The sequence below is a fragment of the Botrytis fragariae genome, assembly GCF_013461495.1.
Source record: "Botrytis fragariae strain BVB16 chromosome Unknown tig00000012, whole genome shotgun sequence".
In the NCBI taxonomy this organism is placed as follows: Eukaryota; Fungi; Ascomycota; class Leotiomycetes; order Helotiales; family Sclerotiniaceae; genus Botrytis; species Botrytis fragariae.
The window spans coordinates 2,363,736-2,385,146 of NW_023500989.1; the positions used below are offsets into that span (position 1 = coordinate 2,363,736).

General features: G+C 44.0%; 7 protein-coding genes across 7 annotated transcripts; 3 read left to right on the forward strand and 4 right to left on the reverse strand.

Annotated features, from left to right (window-relative positions):
- Positions 1-1,335: 1,335 nt before the first annotated feature.
- On the forward strand, positions 1,336-1,964 carry Bfra_002948 (putative salicylate protein; the record flags this gene model as incomplete). The annotated part of the gene is made up of 2 exons (XM_037333361.1): positions 1,336-1,410; positions 1,458-1,964. The coding sequence occupies 2 exons, from the start codon at positions 1,336-1,338 to the stop codon at positions 1,962-1,964; spliced, it is 582 nt and encodes a 193-aa protein (XP_037195489.1).
- A 479-nt stretch (positions 1,965-2,443) lies between these two features.
- Positions 2,444-3,051, reverse strand: Bfra_002949 (putative formamidase protein; the record flags this gene model as incomplete). Its single annotated transcript, XM_037333362.1, has 3 exons — positions 2,444-2,622; positions 2,681-2,834; positions 2,890-3,051. 3 exons carry the CDS (start codon positions 3,049-3,051, stop codon positions 2,444-2,446), a joined length of 495 nt encoding a protein of 164 aa, XP_037195490.1.
- A 2,341-nt stretch (positions 3,052-5,392) lies between these two features.
- Bfra_002950cb (putative transmembrane protein) lies at positions 5,393-6,875 on the reverse strand (the record flags this gene model as incomplete). Its single annotated transcript, XM_037333363.1, has 6 exons — positions 5,393-5,791; positions 5,842-5,959; positions 6,009-6,284; positions 6,348-6,520; positions 6,575-6,681; positions 6,755-6,875. The coding sequence occupies 6 exons, from the start codon at positions 6,873-6,875 to the stop codon at positions 5,393-5,395; spliced, it is 1,194 nt and encodes a 397-aa protein (XP_037195491.1).
- Positions 6,876-8,230: 1,355 nt separating this feature from the next.
- On the forward strand, positions 8,231-10,194 carry Bfra_002951 (uncharacterized protein; the record flags this gene model as incomplete). Its single annotated transcript, XM_037333364.1, has 2 exons — positions 8,231-8,465; positions 8,534-10,194. The coding sequence occupies 2 exons, from the start codon at positions 8,231-8,233 to the stop codon at positions 10,192-10,194; spliced, it is 1,896 nt and encodes a 631-aa protein (XP_037195492.1).
- A 753-nt stretch (positions 10,195-10,947) lies between these two features.
- On the reverse strand, positions 10,948-13,014 carry Bfra_002952 (putative cue domain-containing protein; the record flags this gene model as incomplete). The annotated part of the gene is made up of 2 exons (XM_037333365.1): positions 10,948-11,788; positions 11,837-13,014. The coding sequence occupies 2 exons, from the start codon at positions 13,012-13,014 to the stop codon at positions 10,948-10,950; spliced, it is 2,019 nt and encodes a 672-aa protein (XP_037195493.1).
- Positions 13,015-13,607: 593 nt separating this feature from the next.
- Bfra_002953 (putative 40s ribosomal protein s20 protein) lies at positions 13,608-14,294 on the forward strand (the record flags this gene model as incomplete). The annotated part of the gene is made up of 3 exons (XM_037333366.1): positions 13,608-13,767; positions 13,885-14,108; positions 14,210-14,294. The coding sequence occupies exons 1-3, from the start codon at positions 13,726-13,728 to the stop codon at positions 14,292-14,294; spliced, it is 351 nt and encodes a 116-aa protein (XP_037195494.1). The 5' UTR covers positions 13,608-13,725.
- A 1,690-nt stretch (positions 14,295-15,984) lies between these two features.
- Bfra_002954 (putative cell wall glucanase protein) lies at positions 15,985-17,444 on the reverse strand (the record flags this gene model as incomplete). The annotated part of the gene is made up of 2 exons (XM_037333367.1): positions 15,985-17,324; positions 17,378-17,444. 2 exons carry the CDS (start codon positions 17,442-17,444, stop codon positions 15,985-15,987), a joined length of 1,407 nt encoding a protein of 468 aa, XP_037195495.1.
- Positions 17,445-21,411: the final 3,967 nt, after the last annotated feature.

A 21,411-nucleotide genomic window follows, 5' to 3' on the forward strand; every position in this document is an offset into this window, starting at 1 on the left:
TGTAGAAATGATTCGATAGAAAACAATGAGTAAGGAGATAAGTCACACTGATCCCACGGCTCGGATGTAATATTGGGTTAGTCTTGGTAACAATCGTATCAAGACAAGATCGGTCTTACAGGTGGCGAATAAGACACCAGAAACAGGCTCTGTAAGCATTTGTGTTGATCCGACACATGTCTGTAGCGTGACGCAACATGTCGGCCAGAAGCTTACGATGAGTGTGCTATGAATTTCAGCTACCATAGACAGCTTCGGCAGTTATCGTAATTATCAAAGAAGCCCAGAAGTATGTACCTGATGATCCTTTGGGCATCGATTATACCAGGAAGATATAGCATGGTAGTTGATTTCGGATCCTGTGTGCAGCAAAGATCTTGCATATTGTCCCAGGCACATTGCAGCGATGTCAAGTCATTTGTCCTTTGGAAAATGTCATTATCTTTGCGGAGTGCAAATAATTTCAATGCAACGGTGAGCAAGCCATTTGATAGCCAGATCTGGTCTTGGTCTCTAAAACGGAACGGTAATCATGCAAAAAACCACATCTGTTGTAAACGGCGCTTAGTGGGAGGGGGATGGAACGCAACATCAAATGGAGATAAAGATCAGTACAAGATCAGTTGTGATTAGTCGGTCGTGTAGGATAATCTGTAGTGCTGGAAGTGCTTCCATATCAAGACAACTTGAGCCGCCGCAAATTTTTGAAATTGATGGCTCCAACCGTCCGAAGCACCCAGACATCCATTGTTTCCGAAGCTTGTGATTGGTGGTTTCGTCATACATGTGACGTTACTTTTGTACAAGCGTGGGGGGATAAGTTTAAGCGAAATCTCTCGAATCACTGGTGACGACTTTTTAGGGGGGAAAGGACGCACGGCGAAGAAGATAAACGGGCCGTCAAAGAGCTGAAATATAGAGATATATATATTGATACTACCTCATAGACAAACTCAATCCGAAATCAAGCCACTCTATCAATATGATTTTACTAAAGAGATCATCGTCACATTTATCTATTGTCCCACTTCTCCACTCAATCACCAACCTATTTCTCCATACACCACAAGTGAAAAATATGCCTGAAATTCATTCTGAGTATCCTCATATGGAATTGCTATCGTTGGTGGAGGTATCGCTAGAATAACTTTAGCTTTGGGTCTTGTTAATCGAGGCATCTCTTGCAAAATACACGAGCGAGGCCACATCTTTTCCGAGATTGGTGCTGGTGTTACATTTGCTCCAAACTATATTTGCGAAGCATGCGAGCTCAGTGTGTCTACTACATTCAAAGCCGTCGCAACACATGGCGTCTGTAAATCAAACTGTGCTAATATGTTCGAAGGACGCAAAGAATTGTACTTTGATTTCTCGGGCGGCTATCACGACAATGGCAGCGAGTTTTCCAAGGTTCTGTTTTCACTCTACAATTGGGAATGTTCTAATAGTGTGTACAGTTCTATTTTTCATTATTTAATGAAATAGTTGGGTTCATGCCCCAGGACATTGCCGAATTCCGCAAGAGGGTAGTAGATGAGAGCGGTGATCAAGGTCTGTTCACTCTTTATTTCGCAGATTGCACAACAGCGACAGCAGAAGCGGTGATAGGAGCGGATAGAGTCAACAGCTACGTTCGACAATCCGTATTTGGTGAAGATACGGCCGCGAACACTGAAATGTACCTCGGGTTAGACGGTCACGTTATAACTCTCCCTGTTGACAGAGGGGAAACTATGAATGTAGTTGCTTTTACAAGAACTAAAGAAGGCTCAATAAACCTACATAGATTCACACGTGCGGCGACTGAGCAAGATACACTGAATGAACTTGCTGATTGGAGCAAGAACGTCACTCCCATTCTTAGCCTGCTCAATGAATATGTTGATACTTGGGCTATCTTGGATATGCTCGACCACCTTGCGTCCACTTACGCCAAAGAATATATATCAACGGCCAGAGTTTAGAGAGGTGATTAATAGAAGGTGTTCAAAAAATTGATGTAAAAAAAACTGTAAAGATTGTTACCCATATTTACTGAATTGATAGTTATTCGAATTGCTGTCATAATGAAAGTACGTGTTTGTATATTTATGCTTCGTTGCGGATAGTAGTTTCTGTTTGACAAATCGGTTGAAATTAGTATGAGTTGTTAATGTGTTACCAAATACGTATGTTCATGGGTGCATTCAATTACACCCAGAATAACGAGATGATAAAGTCGGCATTGGCTGCTCAAATCGCTGCTTGAGAATTACTTCGAAGCTCCGTCTGGTTAATATTGTTGGATCAATGAAAGTACGGCATAAGGACAGAAGGAACTCAAGCTATCAACATATCGACATATAGAATCCATTAAGTGCCTACGCGAAAAAAGAGAACAGCTAAATCATCTGCTGGCGCAATAATAAAGTACCATGTTGAGCACTCAAATAATATCTTACTACTACTTGAATGTCAAACCACCGCCGAAGCTGTGCTCACTATTCTCACCACCCTTTGTGACTTTGCCCTCGGTAACACCGGTCTCAAAGGCACAGCTACCCATATCCAGCTTCTTTGCAGGACCAGAAGGAGAAATATCGAAATCAAAAATATCCATGGGCAAACCAAGAGTCGTACATGCTGGTTTCAGATTGTAAGTGGGCGATCTTGTGGCTTAGAAATTGTCAATTGAACTTACCGTTTGGGATATCTACGATTCCAGCGACGTGACCTTGTACTGGTGCACAGGATAACAAGAGATAGATCTGGTAGTCAGAGTACCCAAATCGACGTAGGTACTCGATGCAACGCAAAATAGTCTCGCGGTAGGCTACAGTGACGTCCATGTAGTGCTTTCGTGTTCCATTAGTACATAAAATCATTACACAGACTTGCTACACTACGTACCTGTTTACCATGGTGGTCCACACTGAATCCTTCAAAGGTAAGGTATCTTCCTGGTCCGTAATGGGGCTCGACGGGGCCGGGTAAGTAGATTGGTGATTTCATACCAAGATCTGCTATACCATTTTTCATCACCTTAAAATTGATGGTGATGACACCGGACATCTCAATAGCACCGCAAAATGAGATTTCGCCGTCGCCCTCTGATTTCACAGTTATTACTTTGAATGAATAGACAACAGAAAGAACCACTTACGGGAGAAATGGAGATCTCCAACAGAGAACTTCGCTCCTTTCACATGTACTGGAAGGTACACCTCATCATGTAGTCAGTATCCACTTTCAATTATTTTGTTACTAGGTAATCTCACCTTGCTTCCTCTGCTCAAATTCTTGATGTCACAGTTCCCGCCATGTTCCGGGCGACCTAACAAATATCAAAATTTGAACAGCAATTTGGGGCCACATGTGAACACAATACCCGGGATTGTTCTTGCGCCTTCGCGGCCAACCTTTGTTTTGATGTCCTCAGATGCCGAACCAGCATGCACGTTTTGAGGGTTAGGTGGTTGAGCAACGATCCTGTCCAGCTTGTTGGCAGCTATCAGTTCACCCTCCCGTTTGTTCCATGTGGCTAGAACCTATAATCAATCATCAGAATATAAAGATTTTGAAGGGACAGTGTAAAATGAATGGTGAGTCGATCGGGATGGTTATAGTCTGACCGTAGTCTAACTTTGGGAACCCTCGATTATAAAAGAGATGATGAGCTCTTTAAATATAGCATGACATTTTGAAATTGATCTGCCACATCCCAAGTAAAATTCAACACGTGTACCGGATTCTAAGAATAGGCATGTTTTATTCTGGGACTGTGGCCCCGACTATACAGGTCGCTGGATTCAACTCTGTTGCTGAAGTGCTCCCGCGAGAATGGAAGGCAAAGTATAAAAATGATAGCTTGGGAACCTACTTCTGCAGATGGTGCACAACCAAGAATACCAGGGTGAATCAATCCAGGAAATTTGACATGGGGAATATGTCGCGATGTGCAATAGATACCCTCGAAATCCCAAATAGCCTTAGCTCTATATCACCACTCGTTAGTTCTAAAATCCAGAGATTAATCGAAATCAGACATACGCCGATGGGTAAAGTTCATCCAGGAAGCCACCTCCGTTTTCTTTGGCAAAGACACCTAGGCAGTCAACGTCAATATCAAGTCTATGAGAACCACTTGAACAATGTGTTGCTCACCGGTGCTGTATATAATCAGTAACCAGTAAATGACGTAGATTCGAAATTGATTGCAAGTGACTTACAAGCCCCAAGGATGCTCTTGATGTGGCTGTACATCCATTATTTCAACAAGCAATACATCTCCTGGCTCTGCTGTCTCAATTTCAAATGGCCCAGATAAGTAGTGGATCTTGGTCAGATCGACATTTTTTACATCATCTGCACTGTCATCGTTCTCTGAAGCAGCCGTGAGTAAATAGTTACGAAGACAATGATGTGGGTCGAAGGCTTACTGATTTGACCTCCAGTCCAGTCAACCTTTAGTAATGCGATTAGCCACTATTTTGAAAAAGATCAGGATGTAAGGGGCACTTACACATTCTATCTTAACGGTTTCACCATTCTTGATGGTGTCAGCGAACGGAATATCTGGATGCCATCTGTTATGAAGCTTCGGTTGACTTTCTGCAGGCTCATCAAGTGAAACTCTGCAGATATTGCGGATTTCTGATCGACCCATTGTATCTTGTTGAATGTCGAGTTGCAGTAGTTACAGATGGGAAGAATGAAGTAAGGCGTCGATTACGTTCACAAGTTTGTTGTAAAAGAGGAGGCCAGACGAAATTTGACGATGTGGCCAAAGGTGAAATGAACAGGAAGAAAGCACTATCACTTACTCTTATACTTTAGGCTACCTAGTAGTAGTCAACCAAAAATGGGATATAGTTCCTATCAATTACCATTAATTCCTAGATACTGATAGATATCCAGGTAGCTGATCAAAGAAGAGACGTAAGAAATGATAAGAAAAGGGACGTTCGGCAGCTCTTATCGCAAATTACAAATTACAAATTACCCCTCCTCTCTCAAATGAATCGAACCAATCATCTGCGCAGACCAATCTGAGTGGCACTCGAATCAAGAGAGTATGGGAAGTAGGAGGAATGCGGGGTTCATCGGCTTGAAAAATATGTATGACACTAGGATTTTCCAAAGAAAGGGACTCATTCAACTGTCTCGGGAAGTTCATGATGGATAAAGTGTGCCAGGCATGAGGCTAGAGTTTGGCAATAGAACGTGGCATGATTAATGTCTAGTAAGATGCAGTATACACTATTACACAGATATTTCTTAGTGTCTTACCAACCGTCTGCTTGGTAGCCGTAGAACACGGCACACGTTTCGGTCATCCTGTTCAGATCACTGGGTGATTTTTGCATGCTACCGAGCTTAGCGATATGCTCTATTTATACCATCCATCCATTCATTACCGCGATCTTAACTCGCTGTACGGCGGAGGGACTTCTGTGGCCGATGATGAAGCTTTCTCGCTTGAAAACCCCTGCGTGACTTCATTCCTACTGGATGTATTCAGAGAATCTAGTTGGTCGAGTTTGAGGTTCAAGAATTCATGCTTGTTCTTCCACTTTTGTTGGCTAGCAGCAAAGTTATCCTCTTGTCCAACAGGTGGAGGCGGGTCGGTAATTTTGGTTATAAGATATGCCGTGGATGCTTCTGCAATACCATAGACAAGTACACCAAGCAGAGGGATTCGAAGGAATATGTAGAACCCGATACCAAAGCCAAACAAGAGTCCCTCTCGATCATGAAACCAATTCTTCTTCTGCTCCTTGGTAAACTTGATACGAGCGAAGTATGGCTCAAGCTAGACCAGTCAGATACAATTCACATCACAACAACGATTCAAAAACTCACCAGTTCACGCATCAAACTGCGTGACGAGAAGTAACTCTGTAGAAAGATTACGAGATATCTACGAGGCAAAAAGATACCCGTGCCAAACACTATAAGGCCAGGACCAAGTCCTGCAGCTCTAAGGACTGTTAGTATAATATATGTCATATTTCGATTGGGTTTCGTACTTATTGAATGTATAGAAACTGGCAGCTGGAAGCACAAATCTTCCCAGGATCGGAACGTAAGAGAGAGCATATACTGCCAAAGAGAGCCCCGCCTTCTTTCCAAACTTTATCAAAAACATGGACATATTCTCCGCTGTGCTTGTTTTGTGGGTTGTGCCATCTCTCTTAGGATATCGTCGTAAATTTGGATAATATTCGTCTCTTAATGTGGACCGTTCCTCTCCTTTATGTTTCTCGTAATATGTTTCGTCAACGAACGCGAGGCTCATCATGAACCTGTGGGGGTTAGTAAAGAATCGCAATTCAATGGCATTTGTGCGCTCGCATTGAGATACTCACATGTTGTCAAGGGTTGGTGTGACACGACTTAGTATACTCATGAGAAAGAACGGAACTTGTAAAACATGATTCTGGATAAGATCTAAGCCCTCGACAACCCTGTTGTCGAAAGTAGAGGCTCCTAGGTCTACAACAAATGACATGAGCCATAGGAAGACTCTCACACCGAAAATCTGCTACATGTTAGCAATCACCTAAAAATGCCGAAGTATGGTGAGAAGTCGTACGGGGATCTCTATAGCTAATCGAATTACGACGCCTGCCAAAACTGCGAGAGCAACCTGCTTGTAATGCTCCGAAGTAAACAATTGCGGATTTCGCAGAGCCCTTAGAGCTATAAAGCAGTCAGTCAACACAGTGTTCCAATGTACGACAGGGTATTATTGTCGTTGTGCTATGAAACTGACCTCCCACGATTGTCAATTGGGCTCCTCGCAGGATAGCGTTCAAATCGAAATGATCGATAGACAATTTCTCCTTCAATTCATCACGATTTTTGAAAGGCTTCTGCAACCTTTCTGAGTCCATATTTGCCTTGCCTGTGCTTGAGTGGACGATGGTCAAATATCGAAGGTTGAATGAAGGATGAGAAGAAAGTGTAGGTATCAGCCTTCTTATCTAGCTATTGGACATGGACCTGTAGGTAGTAGTGGTAGTAGTGGTAGTAGTGGTAGTAGTAGTGGCATGTATACATTACACCATTTTTTTTCTTCAATCCCAGTCATACGCTGCATACGACAGCTCAGAGCTCTAAGAAGCTACAGCATTCCTGGTTCGGGTTATGCGACGTCATCAATTTGACCCCTCATTATCCATTATCCATTATTCATTATTCATTGTTGGTTGTTGGTTGTTCTCCGAAGCCCCGTGGATATGCACTGTAAGTGGGAAAGTAATACGAGCAATGTTCCATCTACCGTTTCTTGACATCTTTCAGTCTTTGGGACTTTGGCCACTTCACTACTACCAGGTACCCGTCAATGAGACTATTCAAGTATCTTGCACTGGTGCATCTGCATCCATTGCATCCATTGCATCCATTGCTTACACATTGCCTTACCGATCAATACCTTGCGATTCTTATATTCTTATATCTCAATTGTTGAGGAGCCGTTGAAATTGCTTTGGAACTGCGAGTTGAAGGTCCGGGGCACATCTTATTATTACCTCCTACTCGGGACGGGTACGCAACCTCCAGAGTCAAGACAACTAATAATAACTTACCTTGACCACTCCACTGTCTGATCCCCCACTACAAGCTGCATTCTAGCTATATTACTCTACTGTATGCTCCGTGCAATGCAATCCGTCAATGTCCGAACTCAATAAATCTCCAGGAAATTGAAACAATGTGACTTTGACTCAATTGTAAATTCATACCGTACATACTCCGAAATCATATATGATGGATAAATACTGACTTTTAGGAATGAGAGTATGTGTTGGAGAGCAACATTGTAAGCGCGCGGTCTCGCCATAGATGTTCAGTACATAGATACCTGCCGCTATACACACTAAGTTAGGTATATCTACAGATATAAACTTCCTTGCTTCTAACCACCACAATCAATAGTCTCTTTCACCGTCCCGGGCACACACACTCGCACATCTTTAATCTTGCTACTCTACACTCTACATTCTTTCTTGAAATTTCATCCAAGAAATAGAATTGCCAGGAAGCCACCTTAGGGTGATACATGGAACTGCCTGTACCGTCTTGAAACTCGCCGAATCTAACTACGACAGCTTGCGGAACCCAACTCCATATCTCAAATTTGCATTTATTTTCGACGTGCAAAAAACTCGCCACGTATCGCGCAAATGTGCAATACCATGATGGTCATCAGACAGGAAATATAAAAAGTAAATCGGCTCAATTGCCAATGGCTTATTCTTCGTCATCGACACGCGCTGTGTCTGTTTCTGATCGATCAATATCGACTCCCGATCCCCAAATCGAGACACTTTATAGTGTCGATAGCGCCCGCATCATATCTTTTTCAATACCGTCGCAAACTTCATTGCGACCGAGCTCGAGTAATGGATCTGCGAAGGAAAATACGGAAATAGGTTCCTCTTTGAGGTGGTCGTCCCCAGGGGAAAGAACAATCGCCGTTGGTACGCGTTTTGTGGCAATTTTGTGTTCGCTCTAGGAATGAATATACATGCTGATGTGAGATTTGCAGGCACTTTGCGCATCTATAGAGCTCCCGAATCTGTCGCGTTTTTCAATTGTCAGAAAGCTTTAAAGCCGATACTACCTCGAAGTCAATGTTGGTTTGTCTCGGACGATGGATCTAGCAAATTCGTGTTGCAAGTGCGAAGGCTACAGGAGTACTGGCGAATCGAGATAAGCAACTCAACTCCCGAAGAAATTAAGCAAGGAGAAGAACTTAAGAAGATATTGGCGCAAGTGTTGTTATATGAAAAGACTCCTTGTCCGTTCCAAAGAACGTTTTCAGTTGATCTGCCGATTGCTCTGCAAATACCTACCACGCAAAAACCGTGGAAGCCAGTACAAAGATCATCATCTAGAATTCCTTTACCTAGGGGTGACCTTTATCCTATTGCTTTGAAGTCAACCTCGTTGACCTCAAACTCGCCAAAGCTGTCATGCAGAAGAACCCGCTCTTCTTCCCCACTTCAGACTTCTGCATTGCATCGAGCCGCGGCCAGCCCCACAGAGACATGCATATCAGACCTGCAATTCCAAGAAGAAACGCCAGAAACATCTGTAGCCAAATCTACGAATCCAACAGTACACTCCCCAACATACCCACTAAAAACTCGTGCAGTCGAACCCCATCCAACAGAATATGGTGTAGTCTCATCAGAATCTATACTTACCGTCTTGTCCCGTATAGAGGTTGGTGAAGGTGGTGATAGTGACGCAACGTACGACACCAATGCTACAGTTAAAACTCCCGCTCAATCGCCACGTTCGCAATCACTTCCTGGCTCCAGAAGTCCCTCACAAGTGTTACATCACTGTAGTCGATCAATCACGGCCCCTCCTGTCCTCTCTCTAGTCACAAGTCCACCTTCAAAGCGTCGAAACAGGTCTCCAGTGGGCAAAATTGCGGTCGGTGACCCTGATTCAGAGCTCTCATCAAGCGTCGATTCATTTCACTCTACACAGTCATGGCACTCCCCACTTGATGTACCACCGTCACCGCCCCTATCCGGTCCACCTTCACCTATCACTTTTCCCTACCCCCACGATAATATTGTCCTTCCAAAGAAAGTACACCCTACCCAAGCAATCTCACAGCTTAATGTAACCCCCGAGACACACGGAGTATGGCCCACACCTTCACTCATTAGTACATCTCCTCGAAGTTTGTCACCTGCTCCCAAGACACCGACTTTGGTCAATGATTGCGGCAAGTCTGAAGATGAAGCCTTTGAGGCCATTACTCCTTCACCATCAAGGTTGAGACAACGTGGTACTACAGGTAGCAACTCACGAAGAAGAACACTATCCCCTCTCCCTGCTGCAGTAAACCTGTTTTCTCCACCACCGGGATCACGGCGACTACAAACCGCTCGACATCTTCCAACAGCCATCATCCAAAAGACATGTGAAATTCTTTTGAGTCCCCCAAGTCACTTACTGCAAGTGATGATTAATGTTGCATCTAAAATTGCAGCGGGTGAATGGAGAGGGGTCCTGCTCGGCGAAGGAGAGGCTGTACATTGGGATTTCACCGAAGACGAATATCATGGCGAAAGTTGGACTGAGGATGACTTTGGATTTAGTCTTACACCCACGCCTTCAAGACAAAGGAAGGTTTCCTCACAATCCAAGAAGGATACGACTACCAGCGAGAGTTGGGAGGTCGATTAGGCTTCTATTTGTACACTATAAACCCACCATTTGTGCTACTATGATTTTGTAATTGGGGCTTGGTATAATTTGTATCAAAGAAGATTTACTAGGAGTATTCGTGGGAAGGTCATGCAATTATCAATTTGGTTGAAGTGGTGCTTGTGGTTTTGACGGGCTTAATTCGGACATGGTTTGGGCATGTATAGATAGTATGGATATGATGCATTAATATCATAGAATGTGACATGTAATAGATCATTTGGGTCATTTTTCAAACGAAGATATCTATTTTCTTTACAAAATGTGCGTGTTCTAGTGTTGTGGATTTGGTGTCGCATAAGGAGGAGATTGAGCGTAAACAGCGTCGTGACTTCATAGAGGCCATATTGGATTAGGAATTCGCCCAACGAGCAATAAGCGCAAGGAACTCGACCAACAGGGTTCTAATTCATAGCTGTTACTACTTCTTGCTTTTCTACTCATACTTTACGTTGATACATTCTATCCTTATGCTATCATCGTTCATATCCTGCCTTAATCTACTGCCCTCAACCTCCATGGTCTCGCTGCACTTCCACGCCCCTCGTTCAAGACCTTGGCCTTCCCCAACATTACGAAAGTCGTCCTATTTGGGTAAATGCACGTAGTATAGAACCATGACGTGCATGTGGATGATGATCAACAAGTTTATGGTATCGAGATTAATCTAAAGGTATCCACGCTTTTCGCTTTCTTCAATTCAACCTTTACCATACTTGAAGGCTCTTTCCACTATCCCGGAAATCCTCCCCTAGCCATTTTTCTCGCCCTTCCCTCCCTACGATTGTGATTAGCTCTCGATCCCTTGTTCGCTTCTTTCCTCTGTCTAGCAACGTCGGTCTCCTTATCACCACTCGTACCCGCCACGTTTCCATTGCCTCTTCCCCCTCTTCCCCCGCCACCTCTCCCACCTCTACCCTGTCCTCTAATTCTGCCTCCTCTACCCCTGTTGCCATTTCCATTCCCTTCTTCCTCACCCTCAACAGCTTTCCACGACGTACTCTCCAAACTTGTCTGTTCTCCCTTGAACGTAGCGAATCGAGTTTCGAGTCGTCGCATTTGCCTAGGGTCACGAGAAAGCATGACTGCCCATCCCTCGAGTGCTTCGTCCGTCATGCCCGTATCTAGTCTTATAGCTGCTCTTTCTTTGCTTCTACGAGTGGTTGCATCCCTAGCAAAGATGCTTGGTGATGACTTGTAGGCACGGAAGAGGGTTTCATCATGTGCACTCTGTTGTGAGTTATTCTCGGGGTTGAATTCTTCGGGGTTGGCAGAATCAACCGTTCCGCCAACATCGGCGACATCATATGTATCGTCTCTTTCATCATCGTCAGAATCGAAGGCAGCAAGTGCGGAGAGAATCGCGGCTTTATTGGGAGCGGTGGAGCGATCTTGAAGCACATCATCGGCTGTTTGATCGGGATTGCGACGGCCGAAATGCAGGCGAGATGCATCAACCGTGAGCTGGTCAAGTTCGTCATCATCAAAGATGTTGCGGCGAGTAGGAAGTTGCGGGGGAGTTGAATGAGGTACTAGATCGGCGTGACTTGAAGATGGTTCGTTAGGTAGTTCGCTATAGAAATGGTTAGAGTGGTGAGATTGGCAGAATGAGGACACATACAACTCCTCATGTCGATCAGCATTATGTAAACTTGGTGGAAGGGATCCATCCAGAAGATGAGATATAACCTCCTCCGTATTATCATTATATTCTTCAAGTAGCTTCACAATAAAGCCTGATCCAAGATCTGGGAACAAATCCTGAACCTGTGATATGAGACTCATCTGATGAACGTGTACACTACTATTTTCACGATCATGAGTGTCAGCCAATCCCTTGCCTTTGTTAGGTTTCTTTTTGACAAGGCGTAGAGGCCTTCCGCTACTTCCTGGTTTACGAAAGCCTTGTAGAGTAGTAATCACAGACTTTGCTCTGCTCGACCCCGAGCCACTAGCATCGATTCTTTGCTGAAGTTGCTTCAACACAGGTGTTACTGTGACCAACTCTGCAACCAATGAGTCATTCACATTGGTTGGACCTTTCTTATGTGCTTCAGCCGCAGCACTCAAGGAATAAAGTTGGTCAACGAGTGATGAAAATCTTGGTTTAGGGCCTTCTGTAAGCCCAATGATACAGAGATAGATAGTAGAGATGATGACCTTTCGTAGTGGTGGATTCATGAGCTTGTAACAACTTATAAGAGCATCCACGAAATCATCTCCAGCCATGAAGAACGAAGCTGCTTCAGGAGAAGCGTGTAGCAGTTGATTTAATCGTCTCAATTGTATTTCTGAACCTTTGAGATCTCCTTTGATCCCGGCCTCCAGTTCTTCTGTCAACAAGCTCTTGACACTGCCCAGCGAGCCCTCGATTATTGAAGAGTGCTTGCTCCATACTAATGTTGTGACTTTGCTGCCCTTTTCCTTCCCATAAACTTTACATACATCTGCGAGAACTTCCCAACGCAGTAACGATTCAGGTGACTTGTCAACGCCAACCAGCCTATAGAACAGAAGATATGCTTGCTTGCGAAGTTGCTTGGTCTTTGAGGGATTGGCTAACGAGTTTTCGTCATGTGATAGAGCCGTTTCGGCAAAGTAGGATGCCAGGAAGTTCGGTAAGGATTCATCTTTTGCTGATATCCGTACAAAATCTGGAGATGGTATTGATAGATGTGCTTCGGTCAGAGACATCCAAGCATCTAAGCAAGCTTCCCACTCTTCCGGTAGCATATTTGACCTCCATGATAGTTTGGGATATGGAACTAAAGGTGGGAGAACTATTGATTTTGAAGCCATCTCTGAATTCTGCTGTAGTATCGGTAGAACGGGAAGTAATTGTGACCTCGTGAGCTAGGATGATATATTGAGGCCAAGCCAATAGCTGGTGGTAAGTCTTGTATTGTACACCAGTGCTTTCCTCGTCTGGTCAATTAATTTGATGGAAACTTAAATAAGCTAAAATGCAATGGAAAGTTTGGGTCGTCTGGTACTTTTGAGAGATATGTGTTTGCAAGTGAAAGAAAGAAAGTGCAATTGAAGAATTTAAAGGCGTCAAAATATGTACAATAAATGCTCTCGCCGTTTGACTCAATACGTAGGTAGGTATACCATCAAATTACTTCTGCTGCTACTGCACTCGGCCACACTTATCAACTTGACCCACCTATCAAATCAATGATGATGGCATCTTGGATGAAAAATATATGAATGCCTTAAATTGAAGTCGTATGCCGCGCAAAAGATGTTAAGGCATCAATATTCATGAAACCTCACAGATGTGATCTTCAACCAATAGAATCCATTCGTTTAACCCTGCAATGCCAAGACTTTCTCCCACAGTCTTCGTGAATCTTCAATTTTATCTAATCTTCGCGCCAAATTTCAGAATTCTTTTTCTACGACCACCTTCATCACTTTGCCGCAACTGGAACCATCGTTCGAGTCTTGAAGGAATAACATCAATCAATAGAATCCCATTCTATCAATCCATTCAATCTATCAGCAATCATGTCTTACAACAAGGAAAAGGATTTCGCCGGTGAAGGCCCAGTACGTTTCCTCCAAATACATTCAACACCCCCCCCCCCCCCTCGTTTGCGCAAAGTCCAAACCGCATATCGAATTGGAAATATATGTTATGAAACTAACCTATCCCCTCTTTCATAGAAAACCCACAAGATCAGAATCACCCTCACCTCCAAGAAGGTTGAGTCCCTTGAGAAGGTCTGCCGTGAGCTCATCGAGCGTGCCAAGGGAAAGGATCTCCGCATCAAGGGACCAGTCCGTCTCCCAACCCAAACCTTGAAGGTTACCACCCGTAAAACCCCTTGTGGTGAAGGTTCCAAGACCTGGGATTGCTTCGAGATGAGAATCCACAAGCGTCTCATTGAGTACGTCCCCCCCCCCGCATTCTTTATACTTGGAAATCTGGCAGAAGATCAAGAGGATTAGAGAAATCTAAAGAGAGAACAATATACTAATTGTATAATAGTCTTAACGCCCCTACCGAGGTTGTCAAGCAAATCATCATCAACATCGAAGCTGGTGTTGAGGTTGAGGTTACCATCGCTGCATAAATTAGTTGAATGTGATGAGAAAGGGAGGAAATGATGGTGAAGAAATAGGTCGACCACTTTATGAGGGTAGACAATTGAACGCTGTTCCTCTCATTTATTGATACTCTCTATGATACTTGTGTGATACTTTGTGACCGAGATCTATACTGCCAATTTGTATTTCTGTTCATAAAATTTGATGTGTTGCTACGAGTCCATCGCAGGCAGAAAATACGTAACATTCAATCCCCTCTTCCTGGGTCTCCCTTTGAGCAACCCAATGCTATGTCATGATCACATTCGATTTTCAATTGCCTCGAAACGATATAGCTTTCCCTTGCCCTGTCTGTCATTTCCATAGGCAACCTCATATCCACGCTTATGCAGATCCCGAACTGTTTACGGTATACTGTATCATTCTCCTCGGCATCGTCCTCACCATCTCAACCTCTAACCTCCCCAAACTCCACACTTATATCTCCCCCCAAGGACCTCGACAACAAATGTCCACCACACAAAGACATATCATGCTTGAAGCACAACAGCCCTCTAACATAGCAATCTACATAGATCATCAACAATCCTGACCCTTGCCTCCTCACCTCCTCACCTCCTTACCTCTCCAAACCCAAACCCAAACTCAAACTCAAACCGAAACTCCAATCCAATCAACCAAATGAATACTATCCTCGAGTCTTCCCCCCTCTCACCCCATAATCTCCCAAATCAACTTTCCTCCCCCAGGCCCCCAAAATAGCAATACCTACCTACCTACCTACCCACCTACCTACCCACCTACCTAACATCATTTTACCCCTAGAACCGAACCGAACCAAGTCAAACCAAGTCAAACTCACACATCATCCATTCATCCACCACCCTACCATCAACACGCACGCCAGAAAACCAACTACACGAGTACAAATATCTCCATCCGCACCTCCTTCAACCAACTATCCCAACTATGACTGTAGAGGACGGAGGCGAAGACTCTTTTTCTCTTTCTGACATGCGTGAAATGGTGAAAGAAGGACTTCCAAAGTTCCAGATCCTGCTTTCAAATCCCAACTCGCTACCACTCCTGCAATCCCGACATTGGGTTCTGCTCAAATCCACGCTTGATTCCTTGCCATCTGAACAAGAAACACTGATATAATCAATTGCGGCTGTTGTTCGCATGGCCAAATTGACACCAGCTCCTATGCCGCCTTCGATAAATATTGAACCTCGAGGTCCAGATCACTCAAGCTCGCCAATAGATCCCATCCTCACATCACGTATCACACGAAACAAACTCAGACTAAAAATTCCCCGATTGTTGTATCATCAATTCAGGTTGGTATCGTCATTTCTCTCTTTTATCCCTCCAAATAAAAACTACAATATGTACAATTGAAAAGTATCTTCATCCTATCAAGCTCACAGCACCATTTTGCATCCTCAGTCCATCTAATCTCCCCACCACGAATCGCGCGCAATATATACTCGGAGCCTAGTACCCAACAGTCGGCTCTCAACAGTACGAAATACACTCATGTTTTATCTCAGATTTCCATTCATCAATCCCTTCCACTCCATCAAGCACAATAATAGCAGAAAAAAGTTTTGTATGTTCACACCACATGTATGTACATATTGGTTATAACCCCCAAAGAACGCCGTGAATACTCCAAAGGTTAGATCAGATCGTCATTCAGGTCTGCGTGAGAATTTAGACCAAGCCAGCTGCTACATCAGAAGGAGAATTTCCAAGGTATCCCCAGGATTGTTCTGCCATGTAAAGAGCAGCGGTGTTGACCTTCCAGTAATCATTGAATGTACTGAAAAGGAAAACGTTGGATGCGTTGGATGCGAAGAGATCCTTGATGGCTGCCATAGCAGTGGTCTGAGCATCGGGAGAGGCGACAGCCTGATCGTGAGATGTTCCAGCGGATGGCCATCCGGTCTCAGTGATAACAATATCCATATCAGGGTTGGACAAGAGGGCTCTCAACTCGGAGATTTGGCTGCTAAGGAAGGTACCAGCAGCATCGGCGGCGGTGTTAGTATCGAAGAAAGGATGGCAATTGACGGCGCAATAATCAACATTGTCGCAAAGACTTGGGTAAAGCTTAGTCGCAGCCAAGGTATCAACGGCTACAACCTTTCCAGGGTAATTGGCGGCAGAAAGGATAGATTTAGCAGTAGCGACGGCACTGGCAACACCAGCAGCATCAGTCACACCGTTGTTGACCCACTCGTTTCCGATGGAGATGGTAGTGATCAAACTCCAGTCACCATCAACAGCATCGACAATTGCTTGAGTTTCGGATGAAACCTCAGCGAAATCATATACACCAGCAAAGATCTTGAAACCATACTTCTTGGCGGCTACTAAAGTAGTGGCGACTTGATTGCAATCTGTTCCGTAGATACGGACGGTAGAGTATGATGATGGAATTGCGGCAAAGTCCTCGTTTACTTGGTCTTGAGTCTTGCAAGCGTTATTGGCCATGTAAGGAGAGTATGCGAATCCATATCCTCCCGATGATGCAGCGACAGCTGAGGTGGATGCGGCTGCAGCGGAAGAAGTGGCCGAAGAGCTCGAAGAAACTGGGATCGAAACAACGGCAGCGCTGCTGGAAGAGCTGACAACGGGAGCAGCAGCACTGGTAGAAGTAGCGGCAACTGGGGCAGCAGCACTAGTGTAAGCTACAGAAACTGCGATGGAGGCGGCGACAGAGACTTCTACACTTGGAACTTGAGCTGCTGTTGTGCTTACAGCAGCGGCAGTAGTTGGAGTGGATGGTTGAACGGCAACAGCAGCGGCAGCTTGGACGTCGACAACTGGAGTAGTCGTAGTGGCGACACTCGAGGTAGCGACAGATGGGTTCGATTGATAGATGGTCGTTGGCTCGTTGTCGAGATACTCGGTAGTAGTTGAAAGAGGGGTACCGTCAGTGCTAACATAGATGATGACTTCTGGAATTTCGGTAGCCTCGACGACGACAGTATCAATCACTGTAACCAAATTTCTCTTGTCGTGAATGGCCCGGTGAGCATTATGACGGTCTGTGAGGTGTCAATAAGTATTGTAAGAATGGACTGCGCCAGCAAATACATACTGAATGGTTGAGCCAAAGTCAATTGGACAAGGGAGAAACCCGCGAGGGACAGGATGGCGCTCTTCATATTGAATGTGATATTGAGAGAAAGAATGTGTTGGGTTGAAAGTCGAAATAGATTCTATCTATTGCCGGCCAGCGGTTAGTTCACGGTTCAATGTAGAGTTGACAAGATAAACAAAAGAGAAGACAAGGAATGAAACATGAATTTGTCATGAGATTGTGAGGAGGACAAGATCCAAAGTATTGGAGTCAAATAAACTCCTTGGGTAGGAAATCCCATGTTGATCTCTAGGACTCTAGGACCTTACAGGCCGCAAGAATGGCTTGGTGAAGTTTGATAACAGGAACAAAAGTAACCAACCTTAGATTTCGAGGTCGTTGGAATGTAAATATGATCTTGAGAATGTTGACGTCAAGAAGGCTTAGTCTCAATTGGATATCAAGGACGACAGGAATGTTGTATTTTCTTGGTAGTAATTGAAATGAGTGTTGGGCAAATGCAAGCAAAAGATGCGCGGCAAATTTTGCAATTGTAATTGTCGACTGTATTTCTGAAAGACGTCTAGGTCCAGGAAATAAATGAAAAGGAAGGTTATGAGATTTGACTGATTATCAAATCGTCGGTGATATAGAGAGAGAGAGAGAGAGTGTGTGTGTGTGTATGTGAATGTGTGAGTGATATTGAAGGATAGTGATGAGAATTCGAAGATCAATTCGAAATTCTAAAAAGAGATTAGAGACTTTATTAATTCTGGAGGTGGAGAATGATAATAAAAATCACAAGTCGAGGAAGGAACCAACGATAGAGATTATTATTGTTGATGTTGGAGGAGGAGGCTTGGTTTTGTTTACGGAAGCACTTACTTATCTCAGGTATCCAAGGTATCCAGGTATCCAGGTACCCAAGAAGAGGTTGACGTTCCTTTTTTTTTGTGTTTAATTTACTGCTCCGCTCCGCAATTCACTCCAAAGAAAGTGGAGAGTAAGATTTTTTGGGTTGGTGTTGACTGTCAAGAAGTGAAGGGCCAATCAAGTGAGGGTGAAGTACGATGTAAAAGAAAGGTAAGGAAGGAAAGGAAAGATCACAGAATGATCACAGTCAAAGTCGAATTCCAATCCGAACACCGGTACAACGGTGTAATGGTGGAGGTTGACCGGGGATGACGAGAGAGAGATATTAATTGACGATGAGATTGGACCAAAAAGGAAAGAGACGCCCCTCCGTATCTATGAAGATCCCAAAGTCTAGAAGGTGAGAAGGAGCAACTTTCTTTTCCCCGGTCAAGGTAATTTGAGGAATAATATTGTGTGGAGAATGGAGAATGGAGAATGGAAGATATAAAATATAAGTTATAAGTTATAAGTTATGACTTACGAAGACTCGAGACTACAGTCTAACGATTCCCTAGTAATGAAGTACTGACTGAAGATTGGAAAGAGTCAAGGCGGCATGACCATGACCATGACATGTATGGGGTAAGAGACGAAGAGAACATACGGGGTCTTGATTCTGTTTTGGAAGACGGAGGGGAAGGAGAAGGAGAAGGAGAAGGAGAAGGAGAAAGAGAAGGCGAAGAAAGGTTCATCCCAACTTCATCATCTCACGTCTTCAAGGTCATGTCTGGTCAAAGCCCCCAAAGCCCTCGATGAAGACTCAAAACTCAAGAGCGACCACATGGAAGAACTTTTTGTGGCAAGCAAGTTGAAATGAAATGGGAGATCAATAAAGTGGATGAAACAAGGATTTCTGAGTGCTACAACTACAAACCATTTACCACCTCTTTCCATATTAATATAAGTCTTGATATATATCCACTTTATATATCACGGTAATATTTTCTGACACTTTCTGACAGTCCATAGAATAATGTTAGAACTCCTTCTCATCTCCAAATCTCAATCCCATCTGGGTCTGACTGTGATTCTGACTGTGATTCTGACTGTGATTCTGACTATGACTCTGATCATTCTGTTCTTCTCGACTTCTCGACCATATGTATTCCTCTCGACCATATCTTCCTCTCCTTCCAAAGTCGGAATTCTGCATCTCAATTTTCATCTCATCATTTGGTGTACCTACCACCTACCACCTACCACCTACCACCTGCTCGTAAATTGTAATCTCATCACACCTGCCCTACCCCCGAATTTGTGAAACCGACTATTATGCAATGCGTTGCCCCGAATAACAACCTTATATAAATTATTGCCTCAACGTTGCTTGGGTATCACCAGTAGTGATCCAATGTCGTGTGTAGCCAAGACTTAAAAGCTTAAGAGAACCTTCTATTTCCCGACCGTTCTTTCTCCCTTCCCACTTTCCACTTTGCGAGCATCACCAACCCATAACATTTCACCAACCAAACCTCACCAGACCACGCACACAAAAACTTTTCGCTCGCAATGTTACAAGTGACAACCCTTTCCCAGAGAAATTGTGGAATCCGGAACCTTATCCAAACCCACCTATCTACTCAAGAGATCCTAGCAATCGCCCAGGACCTACGTGGTCCTTAATCAAACGACCCCCCTTCCCGCCGATTCCTGCATTCGCCCCCAAAGCACAACCTATTGGATCAATCCCTCACGCAACACTTCACCCAGCCGCCGAACGAAGTAATCTCCAAATCCTGGCCGCCGGTCGGTGTACATGTCAGGTACAGTCTGCAGAACAGGGCTGCAGCAATCCCTACCACGGTCCTCCGATTGGATCGAGATTGGTGCTCAGAAGAATGGGTCTCCTTCCCTATTGTAAGACGTAACCGATGGATGGACGAACATTGGCGATGCGAAATAATGGCACCACAAAATCTTCCGAGCCCGATTGCAAGATCAATTGTGCAAATCGAAATTTACCCCCCACAGTGGTCTTGCGTCTTGAGTTCTGGGAGTAAAACTGTTCATGTGATTGATTTTGATGGTACAGATTGACTTGAATTGAAATACTGTTCTATGGGAGTATGGGAGAGCGTGTGAGTGAGAAGTTCAACATGGTAATACGTGATGTGATGTATTGTAACTCCTTGAGGCATGTATTCAATTCGTCATAGGTAAACACTGCAGTCTACCGGACATATCCGTCGCAGCCCCTAGTTCCCAGTCAACTCCTAGACTTGGACTCCTGGTAATAAACCTTCATGCCCTGCCAGGCTGCCAGTCTGTCTGCCACTGCCACTCTCTCACTCTGCCCTAAAATTCCATTATAGCGGCAATCAACAAGCCCACGAGGCGCCAAGTCTTCCTTCCAGACTTCGATTTATCCTTTCAGGTACCATTCGAATGTCACTGGCTGATTGATTGGTACCTGCATATTTACCGGCCTATTCATTATTCATTATTCATTATTCATTATCCATTATCCATTATTTACCTCCATTATTCATTATTTACCATCCATTATTCATCCATAAAGCTCATTCATTCATTCATTCATTCGTTCATTAGATTGACCTTTTTTATATTTTCCCCTGGGATACATCTACTCGTACAGTAAGTACATCATCACATTCTAGAAAAGTCCAAGATTCAAGATTCAAGAAGAAGGAAGAAGAAGGAAGAAGATAGACGGTGAACCAGACAGAAGGGGAAGTAATCTGTCTAACAAGTGGAAATTTGGTACTTCACAGAGTACAGAGAGTCCTCCCTGCTAGATTCTTCTCAACGTGCAAACCCTTTCTTCAGCGGCGGTAAAGAGCATACGCATACATCATCTCTGTCACTGAATCAATAATTTACCAACCCCAACCACTCTCTGGAGTTCGAACTACTCCATACCCTGCCCTCCATTTCCATTTCCACCTCCCAAACCCAAACCTGGACTCTCGCCCAAAATAACCCCATCGAAACATCTCATGTACTTCTTCTTCTTCTTCTACCTACCATCCGTTCCCAATTTACTCACGTACTAACATCCGATTTAAACTTATACATCCACCTAGCTAGCCTCAAATTTATCAGACAACAAATCTAATGAACATAGAATGTCCAAATTTATATTTGTCTACAAACAATCTCATTCGCGAGTAAAAAAA